At 45.2% G+C, this 22128-nt stretch overlaps 1 protein-coding gene across 5 annotated transcripts in view; it reads left to right on the forward strand.

Annotated features, from left to right (window-relative positions):
• Positions 1–22128, forward strand: part of igsf11 (immunoglobulin superfamily member 11) — a 268270-nt gene that overhangs the window by 199567 nt on the left and 46575 nt on the right. For all 5 annotated transcript variants that reach the window (XM_069890201.1, XM_069890204.1, XM_069890205.1 and 2 more), the window contains exon 3: positions 13516–13723. In XM_069890201.1, coding sequence (XP_069746302.1) covers positions 13516–13723 — 208 coding nt within the window. The remainder of the gene's footprint in view (positions 1–13515; positions 13724–22128) is intronic.

The following is a 22128-nucleotide window of genomic DNA, read 5'->3' on the forward strand; positions in this document are numbered from 1 at the left end:
GTCATTGAAAGGGGTACATTGTGCCAGAGACTTGGTCAATGAAAGGGGGGCATTGTGCCACAGAGTGGGTCATTGAAAGGGGTGCATTGTGCCACAGAGTTGTCATTGAAGGGGTGCATTGTGCCAGAGAGTGGGTCAATGAAAGGGGTGCATTGTGCCAGAGAGTGGGTCATTGAAAGGGGTGCGTTGTGCCAGAGAGTGGGTCATTGAAAGGGGTGCATTGTGCCGGAGAGTGGGTCATTGAGAGGGGTGCATTGTGCCAGAGAGTGGGTCATTGAAAGGGGTGCATTGTGCCAGAGAGTGGGTCATTGAAAGTGGTGCATTGTGCCAGAGAGTGGGTCAATGAAAGGGGTGCATGGTGCCATAGAGTGGGTCAATGAAAGGCGTGCATGGTGTCAGAGTGGGTCAATAAAAGGGGTGCATGGTGCCAGTGAGTGGGTCAATGAAAGGGGTGCATTGTGCCAGAGAGTGGGTCATTGAAAGGGGTGCATGGTGCCAGAGAGTGGGTCAATGAAAGGGAAGCATTGTCCCAGAGAGTGAGTCAATGAAAAGAGTGCATTGTGCCAGAGAGTGGGTCATTGAACGGGGTGCATTGTGCCAGAGGGTGGGTCATTGATAGGGGTGCATGGTGCCAGAGAGTGGGTCAATGAAAGGGGTGCATTTTGCCAGCCAGTGTGTCATTGAAAGGGGTGCACTGTGCCAGACAGTGGGTGTTTGAAGGGGGTGCATGGTGCCAGATAGTGGGTCAATGAAAGGAGTGCGTTTTCCCAGAGAGTGGGTCAATGAAAGGAGTGCATTGTGCCAGAGAGTGGGTCATTGAAAGGGGTGCATTGTGCCAGAGAGTGGGTCATTGAAAGGGGTGCCTGGTGCCAGAGAGTGGGTCAATGAAAGGGGTGCATGGTGCCAGAGAGTGTGACATTGAAAGGGGTGCATTGTGCCAGAGAGTGGGTCAATGATAGGGGTGCATTGTGCAAGAGATTGGTTCATTGAAAGGGGTGCATGGTGTCAGAGAATGGGTCAATGAAAGGGGTGCATTGTGCCAGAGAGTGGGTCAATGCAAGGGGTGCATGATGTCAGAGAGTGGGTCAATGAAAGGGGTGCATTGTGCCAGAGAGTTGGTCATTGAAAGAGGTTCATGGTGCCAGAGAGTGGGTCAATGAAAGGGGTGCATTGTGCAGAGAGTGGGTCATTGAAAGGGGGGCATTGTGCCAGAGAGTGGTCAATGAAGGGGTTGCATTGTGCCAGTGAGTGGGTCAATGAAAGGGGTGCATGGTACCATAGAGTGGATCAACAAAATGGGTGCATTTTACTATAGAGTGGGTCAATGAAAGGGGTGCATGGTGCCATAGAGTGGGTCAATGAAAGGCGTGCATGGTGTCAGAGTGGGTCAATAAAAGGGGTGCATGGTGCGAGAGAGTGGGTCAATGAAAGGGGTGCATGGTGCCAGAGAGTGGGTCATTGAAAGGGGTGCATTGTGCCAGAGAGTGGGTCAATGAAAGGGGTGCATTGTGCAAGAGATTGGTTCATTGAAAGGGGTGCATGGTGTCAGAGAATGGGTCAATGAAAGGCGTGCATTGTGCTAGAGAGTGGGTCAATGAAAGGGGTGCATTGTGCCAGAGTGTGGGTCCTTGAAAGGGTTGCATTGTGCCAGAGAGTGGGTCATTGAAAGGGGTGCATTGTGCCAGAGAGATTGTCATTGAAAGGGGTGCATTGTGCCAGAGAGTGGGTCATTGAAAGGGGTGCATTGTGCCAGAGATTGGGTCATTGAAACGGGTCCATGATGTCAGAGAGTGTGTCATTGAAAGGGGTGCATGGTGTCAGAGAGTGGGTCAATGAAAGGGTTGCATAGTGTCAGAGAGTGGGTCAATGAAAGGGGAGCAGGGTGTCAGATAGTGGGTCAATGAAAGGGGTGCATGGTGTCAGGGAGTGGGTCAATGAAAGGGTTGCATTGTGCCCGAGAGTGGGTCATTGAAAGGGGTGCATGGTGTCAGAGAGTGGGTCAATGTAAGGGGTGCATGGTGCCAGAGAATGGGTCAATGAAAGGGGAGCAGGGTGTCAGAGAGTGGGTCAATGAAAGGGGAGCAGGGTGTCAGAGAGTGGGTCAATGAAAGGGGTGCATTGTGCCCGAGTGTGGGTCATTGAAAGGGGTGCATGGTGCCAGAGAGTGGGTCAATGAAAGGGGTGCATGGTGCCAGAGAGTGGGTCAATGTAATGGGTGCATGGTGCCAGAGAATGGGTCATTCAAGGGGTGCATTGTGCCATAGAGTGGGTCATTGAAAGGGGTGCATGATGTCAGAGAGTGGGTCAATGAAAGGGGTGCATTGTGTCAGAGAGTGTGTCAATGAAAGGGGTGCATGGTGTCAGAGAGTGGGTCATTTAAAGGGGTGCATTGTGTCATAGAGTGGATCAACGAACGGGGTGCATTGTGCAAGATTGGGTTAATGAATGAAGTGCTTGGATCCAGAGAGTGGGTCAATGAAAGGGAGAGAAAAATAATAAGCAATACTTGGTAATTTCTCTGAGTGCGGAAGGAGTCCAAAATTACTGGTCCAAATTGAATAAGATGCGGTTTTAAGAATACTGTTCTAATTAACAACAGCTTATACTATTTATTTAAGTAATCTTCATGCATTGTTTCTTCATGTCTGTTGGCTTCACTTAAACACCAGGGACATTCTCACCTAAGGGCTTGTTTCATGTGCGACCTTGGTAGATCTTTAAACGCACAGATTGTGGTGATAGGGTGATGAAGTGGTTTCATCTTAAAAGATTTGCCTGTATATTAAAATATGCCAGTCATAGTAATGTAAATGCTGGTTGAAAGGTTGCTTAGGTGGTCAAATGGACGCTGAGGGAGCTCTTAAAATTAAATAAATTAGACATGGCTCACAAGCCCGTGGCGTCCAATTACACCCAATTAACCTCCAACCCCTAATACGTTTCGATCAATGGGAGGAAACCGGTGTCCCCAGGAAAAACCCACGCAGACACGGGGATAATGTACAAACTCCCTCCAGATAGCATGGGATTCAAAGGGTGTTCCCTATCATTGGTGCTGTAACCTCTATGCCAGCTGTGCCACTCTTGTTGGCTTTTATTGCAGATATAAAGTGCACAGATTTGTCGAGGAGGAGATCTTATTCTGGCTATCCACATATCCAAGTAAATTCATTCTTATCTATATTAATGACAGACAAAACTACTTTGACTTGTTAATTCTTAGAAACATAGAAAAATAGGTGCAGGAGTAGGCTATTTGGCCCTTTAAGCCTACACCACCATTCAATATGTTCATTGGCTGATCAGTTCTCAGTTCCTGCCTTCTCCCCATACCCCTTAATCCCCTTGGCGCAAGGGCCAAATCTAACCTACTCTTAAATATTGACAAGGAACTGGGCTCAACTATTTCCTGTGGCAAAGAATTACACAGATCCACCACCCTCTGAGAGAAGAAATATTTCCTCATATCAGTTCTAAAAAACTTCCTCCTTATCCTTAAACTGTTACCCCTGGTTCTGGTTTTTCCCAGCATTGGAAACAACCTACCTGCATCTCGTCTGTCTCAACCCTTAAGAATTTTATATTCTTCTAAGTTCCAGAGAATACAAGCCTAGTCTATCCAACCTTTCTTCATATGCAAGTCCTGGTATTATTCTAGTGAATCTTCTCTGCACTCCCTCCTGGTGAGGTTGTCCTTCCTCAAATATTAAGAGACCAAAACTGCACAAAGTACTCCACATGTGGTCTCATCAAGGCCCTGTACAGCTGTAGCAGGATCTCTGTACTCCTGTACTCAAATCCTCTTGCTATGATCCTCCTCCCCGCCTGCCACTTTCAATGACTGATGCACAGCAAAACCTAAGTCTCTCTGCATCTCCCCTTTTCCTAAACAGATACCATTTAGATAATAGTCCTCTTTCCTGTTCTTAACTCCAAAGTGGATGACTTCATATTTATCCACATTATATTGCATCTGCCACATCCTGGCCCACTTGCCTAACTTGTCCAAATGACTCTGCATCTTCCTAGCATCCTCAACACAGCCAACCCCGCTACCCAACTTTGTGTCGTCTGCAAATTTTGAGGTATTGCTATCTATTCCCACATCTAAGTCATTGATATATATTGTTAGCAACTGTGGCCCCACTAGTCACTGGCTGCCATTCTTGGCTCGGCATTTCTTTAAAAAAGAGCTGCACTTCCCAACTGTTGATAATGCAATTTCCTACGAAGAGTAGTAACTCTTCAAAAGATGCTATTTCAACCCCATCTCTTCAGCTGCTATTCTGAATGGTCTTTTGCATAAATTCTGAATCCATCTCTGCTTTAACGGCAAGCAGTATGTTCTCTCCACCACCCCCCCACACCCCCCCACATCCATGATCTCTTGGCACACGATCCAGTCTGAACAGAGGGCTCATGTCAAACCTGCTGTGGGTTGGATCTCTTCAGTGCTTAATGCGTTCTGCACATCATGCAGTATGCCTCGCCATGTACTTCATAATTTGGTTTTCTGACCTTTTTGCTACCAAGCATCCTAGGATAGCTATATTATTTCATGTGTGGTCACCATTTTTTCTGTCATGTCACTGGTAAATTAGAACCAACTTCAAAATAATTCTGTGTCAAACCATCTTAGGAAAACTAGGAGGAGAAGGCCCTGCAGCTCCTGGCAACTATCTTGGCATTAATCTCATGATAACATCCCAGGAATCGGCGTGGTGAACATTCATTGCATTTCCTCTATTACAAGCACCTATACATCTTTCCTTCCTTGGGAAATACGGACTCGTTCATGATATTTCTGGGGGTGGGGGATAAAAGAGCATAAAATGCTGCAGGAACTCAAGCAAGTATCTGTGGATATCAGAATCAGAATTTATTGCCATGATCAAGTCACAGTATTCGTTGTTTTGCGGCAGCATCACACGGTGCAGACATTCATATAAACCACCTTACAAAAAATAGTGCACAAAAAGTAAAAGTAAGGCAGTGTCTTTGTGTCTTTGGTTCATTGATCATTCAGGAATCTGATGGCAGAGGGGGAGAAGCTGTCCTTGTGCCATTGAGTGCTCGTCTTTAGGCTCCTGAATCTTTTTCCCCCAATGATAGCAGAGTGAAGAGGGTATGGCCTGGGTGTTGGGGGGCTTTGAGGATAGAGGCTGCTGTCTTAAGACACTGCTTCTTGTAGATCTCCTCGATGGTGTGGAGTCTGGTGCCTGTGATGTTGTTGTGATAGTACAGATCTATCACCAATGTACATAGTGTATATAGTTACTGTATCTAGACTGTGCTTACAGCGATTGGCTGTAAGCCACGCCTATTGTCTGGGCCTTAAAGGGTTGTGTCCCTAGCCAGGTCGGTTCATTCCAGACTGGTCCGCCACCTGTGAAGAGCTCCTGTCTTTTGCTAATAAAATTGTAGAGCTCGTCGAAAGAATCAAAGCCTTGGTTTGGATCAACAAGTCTTTGATTCTTTCGATGAGCTCTACAGTTGTTAACCACCCTCTGGGGTTATGGAGTGATCAGTGATGCAACCAGTCAGAATGCTCTACACTGTACACCTGTGGAAGTTGACAAGAGTCTTAGATGGCATACTGTACCTCCTCCTTTATGATTGCATCGACATGGAGGATTCAGGACAGATCTTGGAGATGTTGACACTCTCTGTTAATGTTTCACATCAGCGACTTTTCACAGAGCTTGGAGAATGGAGGGGGATACAGTTTTCAAAAACTTATCTGGAGGAAGAATTGAGGTGCAAGATAATAGACTATACAGAGATTGCTTTGTGTATTTCTGATGTGGTCTCACTGTGGCTCTATATATGTTTGGTAAGATACCCTAACTCTTGTCCAGAAACCGCCTGGCAATAAAACTGAACATTTATTTTCCTAGTTGCATACTATACTTGCATGTTAACTCAATTTTTAAAATTTAGACATACAGCACGGGAACCGGCCATTTCAGCCCATGAGTCCATGCTGCCCAATTTACACCCAATTATCCTACAAATCTGGTACGCTTTGAAGGGTGGCAGGAAACCAGAGCCCCCGGGGAAAACCCACACTGACACGGGGAGAATGTACAAACTCCTTAAAGAGAGTGTGGGATTCGAACTCCGGTCCCAATTGCTGGCACTGCAAAGGCGTTGTGCTAACCGCTATGCCAGCCATGCTGCCCTTTCAATGTTTGTGTATAAGGCTCCTTCAAATTAGTGATGCTTCAGTTTTGATGATCGTTTAACAAGAGTGTTGCTTTATTGGAATTATCTGGCTTATTAGTATGAGTTCTTGAAAGGCTGTTCATTAGTTTACATGAATTAACAGCCTTGGCCGTGAGTGGGCAAAGCAGAACAGCTCATCTTCACATTGATAGGAGAATAAATTTAATAGTGTTCTCTTTTTCAACTCGACATGTCTTATCTGCTGGAGATTCAAAACGATGAAGCTTTCTATCTTGACTATTCTGGATGAATAGAGTTTAAATTAAAGGAAATGGGCATTTAGGAGGAAGAATTGAGGAAAGTATAAATCGAAACATTGGTAATTAATTGGGATTGAAAGTCATGTGTTGCTATTATTGAATGTGGCATATATATGCTGATGCATGCCTGTCATGCTAATAGGAATCTTAAAGTAATTATAATGCATTTTGCCTCGTTATGCACCAGAGATCCTATTGTTTTCAACAGAAGGACTGGCAGCTCCCTTGAGTGCAATGGACTTTTATTTTAAAATGTCCAGTCTGGTAAAGTCTAGTTCAACTGATTGCTGTAAGACTGTATCTGCATCAATAATATATTCATTTGTTACCTCGTACTTTTCACCAAATATCTGCTTTCAACCCCTTGAAATGTCTCAGGCATGTTTGATAAGTGATATCACTGATACACACACAGCCATTGCTTTTCACTTTACAAATGCTGCAGTATGCAGAAAGAGATTGGGTATCATACGTTATGAAGATTGTCTTAAAATGAGCCAAGAACGTCCTCTATTTAAAAACTAGTACTCGAGGGAAATACAGCATACACCAGTGGGCCTTTGATGCACCAACAATGTTTCCAATAGACTGAAGTAGAGCAAATTGATAGGCTACAGAACAAAGGCACGTTCACGCTGCTCAACTGTCTGGCACTGTGGAGGGGGCTGTGGAACAGTCACCTATATTCAGGAGCCATGGGAGGGGCCACAGGTACAGTCGACCAATTGGTGTGCCCAAACAGATTAATATATATATATATATATATATACATACACACAGTGTTTTACCACATTCACCCTTTGGTTTTCAAAGAGAGTACAGCAGGATGAAGTGGTGATGATACAGTTACAGATTAAGTCTTTCAGGCGGTCTATATATATATATATATATATATACACACACACACTGTGACCGTCCAATACTGGCTGCAACTGCGGTGCAGCGATGGGGTCCTGGGCAATCTGGGGCGCCTGTGTGCAGTCATCGGTGTTGGGCTGGTGGGTATGTGGCGATGAATCTGGCATTTCCTCTGTTGAGGGTGAGGTAATGTGCCACGGCTCTGCTGCATCATAGGTGAGGGGTGGGGGGGGGGGTTATGGAGTGATCAGTGGAGGTCTCCAGAGCCCCTGAGGGTCATATCCCTAACATAGACAGTGTCCTCATGCTCATTGGGGTACACCACAGAGGCATATTGGGGGTTGGCATGGAGGAGGTGGACCCTATTGACCAGAGGGTTGGACCTATGACTCTGCACATCCTTCTGGAGTAGGACTGGCCCTGGGGACCAGCAGCATGGTACCTGTCGCAGATTTCCTGTGGTATGGCATTGGTGGCAGTCCATAAGAGAGACCTGATGGATTGGAGGACCTCTTGCCAGCGGCAGACTGGAAGGCCCCTAGACCGCAGAGCTAGAAGGATGGCCTTCCAGATCATAGTGTTCTCCCTTTCCACCTGTCCGTTCCCCCGGGGGTTGTAGCTGGTGGTCCTGCTGTGGCAATGCCTATGGCTAGCAGAGACTGGTGCAGCTCGTCGCTCATGAAAGAGGACCCCCAGTCGCTATGAATATAGCTGGGGAAGCCAAATAGAGTGAAATGACTGCACAGGGCCTTGGTGACTGTGGCACTGTCATGTCATGGCAGGGGATGGCAAACAGAAAACGTGAGTGCTCATCAGAAGCACACATTGTGGTCCGAGCAGGGCAGTGGTCTTGTGAAGTCGATACTCAAGGCATTCAAAGGGGCAGGTGGCCTTTATCATCTGCGCTGTCTGCCGAGTATAAGTGTGGTTTACACTCTGTGCAGACATGGCAGTGTTTGGTCATTGACCTGATCTCTTCAATGGAGTACGGCAGGTTGCGGGCTTTAACAAAGTGGGAGAACCTGGTGACTCTGGGTGGCAGAGATCATTGTGATGAGCTTGTAAGCGCTCAATCTGTATGCTGACACAGGTGGTCATTGAGTTTTCTGGACCAGTACAGGATATCATAATTGTAGGTGGACAGATCAATTCTGTACCTCAATATCTTGTTGTTCTTTACCCCACTGCTGGTAAATTGAACATGAACACAACTGCACATTGGTCAGTTAGCAGGGTAAATCAGATAGTGTCTCCAGGACTGCACTGCACAATGGCTTGGGCCTCTTTCTCGACAGAGGGCCCATCTGATTAAGGGTATCTGCCAAAATGAAGACTGACGCATTGCTCTCCACGTGGAATGGGGTGAATTTATCTACAGCGTGCATTATGACCTTGACAATATCTGCCTTGATGCGGCTGAAGGCTGCACGGGCCTCTGGCGTCAGAGGGAAAGAGGTGGAATTTACGAGGGGGCGGGCCTTGTTTGTGTAGTTGGGGACCCACTGGGCATATGAAGAGAAGATGCCCTGACACCTTTACAAGGCCTTAAGGCTGTGGGGGAAGTTCCAGGAATGGGTGCATACAGTCAGGGTCTGGACAAATGATTCTGTTATCAATGACACAGCCAAGGATGGCAAGGTGGATTGTGCAAAATATGCACTTGGCCTTATTTTATGTGAGATTGAGGAGCTTGGTAGTTTGGAGGAATTTTTGAAGGCTGGCGTCATGATCCTGCAGGCTATGGCCGCAGATGGTGTCATTGTCAAGAAATGGGAATGAGGCCTGGAGCTCATACTGATCTACCATGTAGTCCACCTCCTGCTAGAAGACTGAGACTCCTTTGGTGAAGCAGAAAGGGACCCGCAGGAAGTGGTAGAGACCCTCCTGTCTCAAACCCAGTAAATTGGTGGATAGGGAGCTGATGATGTGCGGATTTCAGGTTGGTGGTAGAGAAGACCCGACACTGTGCAATTTGGTTAACCATATCGGATAAACGGGAGGGTGTACGTGCCTAATTGTATGTACATATCAATGATCTGACTGTAGTCAATGACCATCCTGTTCTTCTCCCCATTCCTCACCACCACCACTTGTGCTCTGCAAGGGCTGGAGCTAGTCTCAATGATCCCCTCGTTGAGTAGCCGCTGCATCTCTGCCCAAATAAAAGCCCTGTCCCCAGCACTGAACCATCTACTTTTAGTGGTGATGGGTTTACAGTCGGGGGTGAGATTGGTGAACAGCGGTGGAGGGGTGATTTTGAGCGTGGAGAGTGCACAGATTGTGTGCGATGAACATCTGGGTTGCTGGCTGTGTGCATTGGAGGGAGGGTGGGTGGCTGAAGGGTGGGTGGAGTACAATGGGTGATTTGAAAACTGCTGGTTACAGACAGTGAGGGGTGGATGGAGTCCATCATACTCCATCATCCCACTTTTAAGGTGACATTGAAAATCCAGTCCCAGTAGCACGGCAGCACAGAGCTGTGTCATCACCAAAAGTTGAAAGTCTTTATAGTCCGTGCCCTGCATTATCAGTCACTACGTCATAGCAGCAGACATCCACTATATGTGACTTTGAGGCCAAGGAGATGTATTGATTTACTGGGCTTACCACGAGGGAGTAGCACCGCACCCTGTTGGTGTCAATGAAGCTCTCTGTGGTCCCACTATTGAACAGACAACTCGTCACATGGCTGTTTACCTAAATGTTCATCACTGACCTGGCGAGCTGCTACAGGCTGTCCTGGTTGAGTGTGATGGAGGCCAGAATTGGATCTTTGCTTGATGCTGAGGTGGAGAGATCGTGTGTTGATCTGGAAGATGGCGGTGCCCAAGATAGCAGCCCCCATGACCTGCACGCGATGCTGCTGGATGCCAAAGATGGTAGTCCCCACGATCCGCATGCAGCGCTGCTGGGAAGTGGTTTGGATCTACACACCTTTGCAGAGTGTCCCTTCTTTCCGCAGCTGGAGCAGACCGTGTCTTTTCTGGGCATTGTTGGCTCAGACGCTTGCTCAGATCACAGAAGTAGCACATTGGGTGTACTCTGAGGTTGGATCGCTAGCAGGGCAAGAGGGTGGCAGCACATCCCAAGATGGCGGGACCCGGGGCAACTACGTGGCTGCATTTTCAGTTGAGTACGCCTCCATATTCTGGAGGGCCTACAGTCCGCAGGCTGAGCTCCCCTTGCTCTAAAAGTCTTTGACGGATGTAATTCGACCTGATCCCTGTAACATAAACATCCCCGATCAGGTCCTCCGTGTACTCAGTGACAGTCATGGCTGTACATTTGCAGGCCCTTCCGAGGATTCACAGGGCCCGGAGGTATTAGCGTTCGACTCTTCGGGTCACTGCAGGCTGCCATGAGCTGCCATGTCTGGCGTAGACTTCATTAACCTTTCGTAGGTCCTGGCCCTTTAGATCGTCTATGGCCTCCTGATACGACGTGGCATCACTAATCATCAGGGGGCCAACTCGGGAGTGTAGTACCTGTATTTGTCAGCCTCTGACCGCACGATGGCTGATGATGCCTGCAGGAATGCCTCGAAACAGCATAGCCAGAGTTCAAAGTTGGTGGATGCCGCAGGTGATTGTGGGTCGATTTCCAGCTTCCCTGACTTCAGGACCTGCTCCATTATATAAAAAAAAATTAAGTGAATAAAATTGATGCCCCATCAATGACTCCAATAGATTGAAGTTGAGCAAACTGATAGGTTTTTATTCGTGGTAGAACAAAGGCACATCCATGCTTCTCACCTGTCCGGTACTGGGGTGGGGGCTGTGGAACAGTGATCTTTATACAGGAGCCTGTGGGAGGGGCCACAGGTACAGTCGGTCAATGGGTGTGCCCAGACAGATAAATATTTACGTACAATGGTTTAGCACAGCCTTATGGTCTGTTTCAAGATTCCTTTATGGGCATGTAATAAAATAGGTGTGATATTACACAAAATTGGCTTCAGTCTGCTGTAAGGCAGACGGTGCCTCTTACATTCAGAGAGAGAGAGGGAAGCAAAAGAGGACCCACCCCCCAGAGTCACCGAGTGCCTGTGGATTCGCCTCCAGCGCTCCCGCAGCCTCTGTGGCTGCGCAGGGTCCAGTCCAAACCATCGGCCACGCCAGCTCCAGATCCGAACCTCCGACATGATCGGGAAGCCTTTGGTGCCCCCGGCACCCTCCTGCATCCCAGTTCAGTCTCCAGCCTGGTGTGAGTACTTTGACCGGTCTGGGTTATTTCTCCCCCCTCCCCCCTCTCACCTGCTCCCCTAAATCCCCCACCCCCACTCTCCAGGAATTAAGGATTTTAGCAGGGATTGATTGGAGAAGTCAGGGCTGTTGCTGGAGTAAAAGAGGTTGAGGGGAAATTTGAAAGAGGTATTCAGTAGTTCAAGAAGATAAAAGAAAGCCAGTTTCCATACAAATGATACAAAGACCAGCGCAACTCTGATTTAAATAAAAACGCAAATATGCTGGAGGAGCTCAGCACATCACGCAGTGTACATAGGAGGTGAAGATGTATCACGAACGTTTCAGGCCTGAGCCCTTCAAGGGACTCTGATTTAAAGATTTGGGCAAAGGATGTGGGGAGTGCAAGGAAGAACCTTTTATGGAAAAGGATAGTCATGGGCCTGGAGGGGCACCCAAGCAGGTGATGGAAGTGGCAATAGTTAATGATCCCAACAGAAGCGATTAGGATAAAGACCTACTGATTGCTTTTAGAGAATCAACATAGGGGACTGAATAGCCCCCAACTGTGTTTATAATAACTCTGTGCTGAGTATTCTCTTTACAAAAATCCACACTGTTTGTTGAATTTTAACTGAAAAAAATTGACCTTGCTCTAAAAGTAAATTGAATGCAGAAGATGTCCACTCTAAGCCCCCATAGTCCAAACAAGTCGAAAGTCAGAACATCTTTTTTTTTCACTTTAATGAATTGTGTTCCCAATCACGGATTTTCACGGTTGGGGTTTGAGGCATTTGTACTGAGCTTTATGATGCCCTGGAAGGGCTCAAATAATACTGACAGGGTATAGTGGCGCATTGTTGTTCAAGTAATCATACAGGAAGTTCAAGTCCAGCAGAAATGATGTAAAGGTGAGTAGCCATGCAAGCTGAGGGAACAGTCTCCAGAACAGTCTCAGATTTACAGCTGAGGGAACATGCTGATGCCGATACTACAACTACATGTAGCACAAAAAGCAGCCGAAAGCCAAGTGCTTTATGCCAACAGTGAGACCATTGCTGAATAAGCGACTTGTATAGAACTTTACGAGCCCATCAGCGCTTTAGTGAACCGCAAATGTCTGTAGTAAAAACACACTAAAACGCTGGAGGAACTCAGATGGTCTTTCAGCGTCCATAGGAGATAAAGATACATGGCCGAATTATCTTCAAGGAAAGGAGGGCTTAGAAAAGGGCTCAGGCCTAGACCGTCGGCGATATTATCTTTGTCTTCTGTGGATGCCGAAAGACTGGCTGAGCTCCTCCTGCATTTCGGTGTGTTTTTATAATCAATGCTTTATGCAATGTCACTTGTTTGGGGGCCGCCTGGGGGTGAAGGGGGCCAACAATGGTAATTGACCAAATTTGATGCGTTTATCAACTCCGAGAGAAACCCTGGTCCAGGAAAATCACGAAAGGATTGCAAGGCACAAAGGTACTGGAGAAACTCCACAGGTCAACAGACACCGTGACTATAGTGCCATACACAAAAGCATGAGAGAAACTACAGTCACAGTGACTGCATGCTTTCCTGAAGGAAGTGATTCTTTGAGAATTACTTATAAATTATTTACAAATATGTAAAAGAAATTAATCTGCTACATCAAAACTCAAGATTGGTGTTCACAATCCAGGTTTATCTTTATTGGAGATGCCATTTGTTCGGAACACATTTGAATTGGAGATCTTTCACTGTCCAACATGCAGAATTTTTAAAATTCAGAAAGTATTCAAATGAGCAAATTCAAAAATTAATTGAGGTGCAAATGAACATGATCAGGCTGTTGTACTGCAGAAATCAACATAGCTGTATGTGGACGGACAATGATTTCCGTATGTCTGGTAAAATTAAATTTTAGTCAATGTATGTGATGATGCGTGTACTTTTTTTTAATTGATGCAGACTTGAAATAGATTAAATGAGTTTTTTCTTTCTGCTTTATTCTGTCGCAGGTCATTTTTTACCAGGGAGGCCAGGTAATCAGCGGGGCCAGCCAGTTTAATTCCCGTGTGGAATTTGTTGTCACCATGCCCAGCACGAGTGCTTCCATCTTCATTAATAATACTCAACTGTCAGACACAGGGACATACCAGTGTTTGGTGAACAATCCGCCCGACAGAGGAGAGAGGAACATAGGTAGCCTTGGACTGTCGGTTCTAGGTAAAGTTTTAATCCTTCTGCCATTTTCTGTCATTATGATCATGCTTTCGATAACATTTTGTCATCTTGCTTTAATGCCACTGTCTCCCATTTCCCTCGTAACCTCTTGTATCACTGTATGATTTTGAACAAGAAAGTCTGCAGGTGCTGGGGTTGAATGCAATACACAAACGTGGTGGGGAAACTCAGCATCCAAAGGAAGGAATGATAACCAACATTTCGGGACTGGGCCCCTTTTTAATGTATGAGCAAAAAAGGCCGATGCCCGAATAAAGTTGGGTGAGGGGAGGGAGAGGGGGAGGTTCTTACACCTTGACCAGGAGCTCAAGCTCGAAACATTGATTACTCCTCCTCCTGATGGATGGTTCATGACCTGCTGAGTTTCTCCAGCATGTCTGTGCATTCACTGTACGATTTGCCTTGAACATTTCAATTGCCCTCCTATTTCAAAATTCCAGAGCTGCCCTGAACCTTCAACTGCAGAATTAATGTTCGCTTTGAGACTGTATAGATGCCATGAAATTGCATTTTCATGTTTGGCATCAAACTGTTGCAAGTCGATCTCAGCCTGCCAATTCCAATCCTATTTTTATCTCGGATCAATCCACCACATCAATTTCAGCCAAGTTTATCAATTTGTTAATGATGCAACATTTGTTCTTGAACCCTTATTTTGTATTTTGCAACCCAAGTACGTCATATTTATAAAAGGCACATCATGGTAAAGGATCATGATTTGCGTGCCTTTAAAGATGACAAGCAATGAATTGTAGTGCAAAAATCGAGATTATCTAGCTTGGACGACTTTCATCCACTAAGCTGCCCTGATTTGGATGGATTGCAAGTGGGTCAAGTTAGGCAGTAAGACGTGTGTCACCTTTCTGCTTTGAGTTGTATTTCCCTGATCTTGTTGGAGTTGCGCAGGCCAACTCGCTGCATCTGCTGTGTTTAAATACAGAGGGAAAGGAAGAGTTCTTCTGTCCAGTGGTTCCCTTGATGGCTGCTTCTCAACAATTTTGCCTGCATGGTGGGTCAATAACCTTGCAGTAGTGACATTGATGGAGCTAGGGGGCTCGATGAGGACCTTGTATTCCACCCTCTGAATCTACTCAGGTTCAGGTGTGTTTCCATCTCTGGACCATCTGGTCCATTTCTATTAAGTAGTTGACGTGGCAGTGGTCAGTGATGCTGAATCAAAATCCAATCCTCCAGAGTTGAAATCAACAAATTTAGATGTACACCATGGTAACAGGTCATTTTGACCCATGAGTCCATGCCGTTCAATTTACACCCAATTAATCTACACCCCCGGTATGTTTCGAATGGTGGGAGGAAACCGGAGCACCCAGGGAAAACCCGCTCAGACATGGGGAGAACATACAAACTCCATACAGACAGCGCAGGATTCAAATTCAAACCCCGGTTCTGATTACCGGTGCTGTAAAGGCATTACGCCAGCCAAGCTGCCCCTAAGAATGGGTATAATTTAATTGGTTACCTTTTAGTAGCTAGGGTTTAAATAGAAATAGCTGCATGTTCTCTGACTATCAAGATTCAAAGTAGGAAATTAATTGGTGAGGAATTAAGAAAAATATATTGATGACGAAGATGCCCGAGTGAAAAGGTGTTAATGGACAGTGATTCATAGACATAGAATTTGACTCTTTTGATTAATGGAACTGCCTATATCTTTCCCTATTGCTAAGAAACTGATAATTCATTCTAAAGCACTTTTTCAAACAAGAAACTGCTTTGATGTAGACAAGAATTTTAATGTGGATAGGAGATGCTTTGAAATGCTATGAATTTCATGTTCCTGTAACTGGGAAATTTTCATAGTCTTTGATTTTCCCTTTATTCTTCACGTCATAAGCACAAAGAGCTTACTCATGCCCAGATAACCATTTTGTATTGAAAAATGAAAGGAAAGCATTGTCAAAATTCCAGTGTAAAATTTGCAATAATGGATAAAACATGTGCATTTGGGAATAATTCTGAAATTGTTGAATATGATCACTTGAACCCTCAGTTCACAGTTTATCACGTTTTTAAAAATTAAAAAAAAAATTATTAAAAAAAAATTTAGACATACAAGTCCTTTCAGCCCATGAGTCCATGTCGTCCGATTACACCCAATTCACCTACAATCCCTGGTACATTTTGAACGGTGGGAGGAAACCAGAGCCCCCGGGGAAAACCAACGCAGAGACGGGGAACAACGTACAAACTCCTTATAGACGGCATGGGATTCGAACGCTGGTCCCAATCTGTGGTGCTGTAACAGTGTTGCACTTACCCAGTGGTTCTCAATCTTTTTCTTTCTACTCACATACCACTTTAATATTCCCTATGCCATAGGTGCTCTATGATTAGTAAAGGATTGCTTAAGGTGGTATGTGGGTGGAAAGAAAAAGTTTTGAAAACCACGGTTTTAATCGTACCTCATTGACTCGTTATGTGCATGTTTTCAGAACTCCAAAGGAAAAGGGCCAATGACATTTTTTTCTCAAGCAAAATATTTCAGTAACAATTGGGTCTAGAGCAGTGATTCTCAACCTTCCCTTCCCACTCACATCCCACCTTCAGCAATACCTTGCCACTGATGGCATAAGGATTACTTAAAGTGGTATGTGAGTGAAAAGAAAATGGTTGAGACCCACTGTGCTAACTGCTACCCTAACCGCACCATCCTTGGTTGGGTTTGATTTTGTTTAATGCTGATGTTTTCCGTGGTATGATAGTAACCATCCGAGACTCTCATTTGTACAAAACAATATTTATTTGCAGCCTCTCCCCCATTTAAGACCATCTGCACATATGACTGAGAAAAAGGTATAAATTTTTAAAAAATAAAGAAAAAATATATGTAAATATAAAAATTAAGCTTGGTTGTACGTCCACCAGTGTTAATGGCTGTGTGCATCTGACAGTAACTGTCAGATGACGTCCTGGCATTGTGTACATCATAGCATATCTCTCTTTTCTCAGGATAAAAGAATGCTGTACAGGTACAGCGGGCTGTTGTGAGAACACAAGGCAGGGGATCAGTGTGGGGACTGATAGCGGGAGGTCAGGAGAGCGCAGGGCAGTGTTATCAGTGTGGCGTCTGATAGTGGGTGTTGGAAGAGTGCAGGGCAGTAGGATCAGTGTGGGGACTGATGGTGGGCTATCGAGAGAGCGCAGGGCAGTGGGATCAGTGTGGGGACTGATAGTGGGCTGTTGGGAGAGTGTTGGGCAGTAGGATCAGTGTGGGGACTGATAACATGGGACTGATAACGTGGGGACTAAATGCCATGCTAACATACGTCTGACTTAACATCCATTTCGAGATCAGACTGGTTGATAAGAATGGAACTCGGGTAATGACTTTATTTATTTTTATAGATATAATACTTGTCCTGCATATAATTTATTTGTTTGTATGTGTGTTATGTCTGCATGTTTCTGCACCGAGAACCAGAGAACACTGTTTCATCAGGTTGTACTTGTACAATCAGATGACAATAAACTTGACTTGTAAAATGGGTTTCAAGCCAAATCACAACTTGTACATAATTTTTAAATATTTCAATGACTCTGCAGATTTAGAAGTCAGAAGACTATGATGATAGTCCAGGGACAGAACCTTGGTTGGGCCTAGTTGCAAGTAGATGACAAAGCCTCATGGATTAACCAGAGGGGCAATGCTGTCAGTGCATTTGGGAGCTGCCTGGCTCCCAAAGGTAGGTTACACTCTGGAGTGGAGATGGAGATAGGGCAAAAGGATGGGGGTGATAAGTGAACAATTTGGCTTGGAGTTTGGGGTGTTAAGCAGCTTTGGGCATATAAGTGTGGGGCATTTTTTTTTACATTTTTGATAAATTTTTTAACATACAGCACAGTAACAGGCCATTTTGGCCACCAGTCCATGCCGCCCAATTTTTACCCAATTAACCTACATCCCTGGTACATTTTGAATGGTGGGAGGAAACTGGAGCCCCTGGGGAAAACCCATGCAGACATGGGGAGAATGTACAAGCTCCTTACAGACAGTACGGGATTTGAACCCTGGATCTGATCGCTGGTGCTGTAAAGGCGTTGCACCAACCATTACGCCAACCACACTATTTCTTTTTATTTCTTTTTCTATAAAAATGCAATATTCCAATTTTTGTGTTATTGGATACATCAGTGTACATTAGTGATGAGTGAAGAATAATTATTCTGAAGGGAAGGTACATGATGGGAAATTGAACATAACATGATTGAGATCCATATTAGACTTGAAAGGAAGGAGAAATTCACAGTTCTTTATTTCACAGGGCATAGAATGTAGCACAGTACAGGCCACAATGTGTTGCCAATCTCTATAAACCTACTCCTCAACAATTTCACACTTCCTTCCCTCACACCCATCACCCCTCTATTTTACTTGCATCCACGTACCTATCCAAGAGTCTTATGAATGTCCCTATTGCTCCAATCTCCACCACCACCCCTGGCAATGCATTCCAGGCACCCACCATTCTGTGTGTGTGTGGGGGGGGGGGAGGGAGGAGAAATCTTACCTCTGACATTGAAACAAGTGTGAAGGGATGGCCATCAAATGAAACCCAAGGTAAACTATTAAGTCTGCTGAATCTGGTGGAAAATAGTTCAATGAAGTATGTGGTATGGAACAAGATCAATGTGGAACTCCAAAAGCTAAAGGCCCCATATATGGCAAAATGATGACTGGTTTTACGTACCTGCTGATAATTACCAAAGGCCTCTGTACTCCATGTAGAACTTCCCAAAATTGGATGAGTTGAAATTTCCTCCTGTTCAACACCAAAATTGTTGGCTTGACTTCTGGCTACAAATTCTCAGTAATGTTCATTGGCACCATCCCATCCTGGGATCTTCCACCACCACCTGGTCAACTTCTTTGACATGGAGCGTTGTTTCTTTCTGTTCCACCCCTGTCTCATGCAGCTTGGCGTCCCTGTCACAATAACCTGCTGAAAACCTTCACAATGCTTGTAATGAACAAGATTGAGTGCCATGTGTGTCCTGGCCACCATAAACAGTCACCCAGAGCTTTGTTTCCCAAATGCTAACTTGATCTGTTTCTGTTCACACATTCCATCCATGCCTGTTGTCCATTTGAGCCCCGGTCCCACTGTTTCTTCAGTTTTGAAATTTTCACTCTTGTCCTCAGATCCCTCAATATTTTTCCCACCCCAATTCCTGAGATCTCTGCTGACCAGATGCTCCTCCAAGAAGTTTGCCCCATCTTTGTGCTCTTGTGACTTTCCATGAGCCTCCAGAATTTTGATGCCTTTAGCCATCAGGGCACCAGGTTGCAATACACAAGTGTGCTGGAGAAACTCGTCAGGTCACGACAGCAAAGGGTGAAGGGCCCAGGCCCAAAATGTTGGTTACATTGGGAATAAGGAAAAAGCAAGCAGATGCCTGAATTAAAAGGTTGTGGGATGGGAAGGAGGAGAGGCTAGGCAGGGGGGGGGAGAGGGGTGATGGGGGGTGAGGAGGAGAAGCACAGACTTACAGATAAGAGGTAGATAGATGGATACAGGTTGGAGGCTAGTAGAAAAAAGCTAAGGTGATGAGGAGAGGATTGAGGTTAGCTCTCTTATAGGAGAAGGAAAAAGATGGGGAACTGGAGGAAAGGAGACTAGCAAGAGAGAGAGATGGGGTATGGGTTAACAGAAATTGGAGACGTCTATCTCATGCTATCTGGTTGGAAGCTGGGGAGACAGAATAAAAGGTGTTCCTCCAAATTGCGGGTGGCCTCAGTTTGGCAATGCGCAAGGCTGTGGACACACACGACAGTGTGGCAACTTGTCTCTCCTTGGCCCTCTCACTTCCCTTTCATTCCACAAAGGGCTGTAAAAAAAAAGGCTGACAGTTGGTCATGAGCTGCTGTCCTGGTGGCATCTGCTGGGCCAACACCATCCATCGTGGTGATTCTGGCCCTTGATACGTTTTGCTGGTAGGCAGCATGACTAACCTCAGAGGAGCTTGCAGTCCACGCAAGGCCCAAGAGATGGCAGCAGGTGTAGCCATGGCCACCAGTTGAAAATCGCCTTTAATCTGTGCCTGCTCATCTACCATGATCCCATCCTGCCTTGATGCACCTGGATTTCTTCAAATTATAAGGAAAAATATCTATCAATTTTTTTTTGCACAAATTAATTAAAAATCATCAGACATGGATTTCTGGCATTTTTCCCCCCTTTGCACGTTCAAATGGATAACTTCAAATATTACACAGAAAACTGTGTCTGTTGCATGGCTTGAGTTTGACACACAAATTGGCACAAAGTAATATTATTGGTAAATTATCACCAGTGGGGTAAATATAGATAGATAGATACATGGATGGGAGAGGTTTAGCGGGTTATGGAGTGGGAGCAGGTCAGTAGTACTTGCGAAATAGTGGTCAGCACAGACTAGAAGGGCCGAATGACCCGTTTTCTGTGCTGCAGCCTTATATGGTTCTATGATCCTGTTGAATCTTTTAGTATTTTATTGCACAAAGCAGCAGAGGGCGCTATTGTATCATTTTCTGAGATTTAGACTGGGTAACAGTCAACCAGTGTTGATTTACAAAGAATAATTAATTCATAATGCAGTTCCCATAGTTGGAATGAGTGACCAGATGCGTTCTCAACACATTAACTTGGGTTCTGGGGAATTGAGGACAATGGACGAGAGTTGTAAAATTGCAATGCGCAAAGGTGCCAGAGAATCTCAGCAGGTCACACAGCATCCACTGGAAGCCCACTGTGCTGGAAAGCTTATGGGCAATTACGTGGTCTTGGAGCTTGTGCGCAATGGGAATAACAGAGGGGGAGCAGTGAGAGAGACTCTCGTAGAACTCCCTTTGAAGAGAGGAGGAGAAAATCTTCTGGGTGGGAATGCAGAAGTGAGCTGGTCGAATAGTCAAGCAAGAAAACCTACTGATGCGGGGGCCGAGTGCAATGCACAAGAGTGCTGGAGAAATTCAACAGCGTCCATAGGAAGCAAAAAAAATTTGTGACCGCTTTAAAGCAAAATTTGGAAGCAGGCTCAAGCAAATGTTTTGAAACTTGGGACTAACTTTTGCTCTATCTTCACCAAAAAGTGAATGCTAGCAATAAAGTGGAAGCTTTAAATAAGATGTAAAGATGTGTGAATTATTAACAGGAACTAATTGGAGAACCAAGCCTGCTTCACTGGCTGAATAGCTGGCACCTGTTTCCAGGGTCTCCATCCTCCACAGAATAAAAAATTTACAATCCTGCCGTTTTTGTTCACTGCTGCAAATCCTCAAATACCATGAGATCACCCTTGTGAATGCACCCCCAGAGTATTCCAAGGGAGAAGGCAATTGAAAATGTGCTGCTGTGCCTTTTGTTCATACTGGAACCTCAGTGTGGCGCTTGGGCATTCTGTTCCTGCTACGCTGTGTGTGTGCGCACACGCGTTTGGCAACAAGCGCACAAAGGAAATGTGAAGGAACATTGCTTGGGCGATTGTAAATTTTCTATCAAGAAATAATTGCTTTGTGAGCTCTCCACATTCCAGACCTTATTGGCACACCGAAGACAATGATTGACGTAACAGAAATAAAAATGTATGACTTTCCTCTCTGTGTTTGTGATGAAGCACCGGCTGGGTCTGTCAAAATATTTTCAGACAAGGTTGCTTTGTAGGAGATAAATCATCCAGCACTCCAGGGTTCAAGGAAATAAGTTTCAGGGGGCTATTATATGTTTGATAAAGAGGCAAGGACAAATGTTTTTTTTTCACTGAACTCGATTGACAGAGGATGAAGCAGCAATGCTTGTCTGTGAAATAAAGGCAGCTTTATTTAAAAAGATAAACCTCTTGTAACTGTTGTCGTCACTGAACTGAACTCCTGCATTATGAAGAAATCTTGATGAGTGAGGCAAGCTGAATTGAAATCAGCCAAGTGATATTGTTGGTGACACTATTGCAGACTCTATTTTGTAAGCCTGTTCTTAAAAATAAACCCCCCCTTATTTTAGCTTTTTTTTGTTGCCGGTTCATGATTGAATGAGAAAACCCATATAATATCAACAGATTGCAATGTTTATTACCAGCTGCTAAAAGGCACTCAGCAGGAGCTGGATTGACCCTGCTTGACCTTCCCCTGTGTTCCTGTTCTGAATATTGGCTTCTGATGGCTATCATTAGGTGCTTCCACACTTGCATCTCACTAAATTGGTTGTTCAATGTTCTGGGATAGGAATGGGGGTTTGGCTTTTCACACTTGACCACTCTTAACTGGGACATTGAACACTTTCAGACTTTCAAGGAGCCATCCCCGGATTAGGATTGTTCTACCTTCTAACGGTGATGTTCTGATGCATCAAGCGATGGTGGACCTGCCGTAAATCCTGATTAATGTATTATGATCT

The sequence above is a fragment of the Narcine bancroftii genome, chromosome 7 (assembly GCF_036971445.1).
Source record: "Narcine bancroftii isolate sNarBan1 chromosome 7, sNarBan1.hap1, whole genome shotgun sequence".
Taxonomy (NCBI): Eukaryota; Metazoa; Chordata; class Chondrichthyes; order Torpediniformes; family Narcinidae; genus Narcine; species Narcine bancroftii.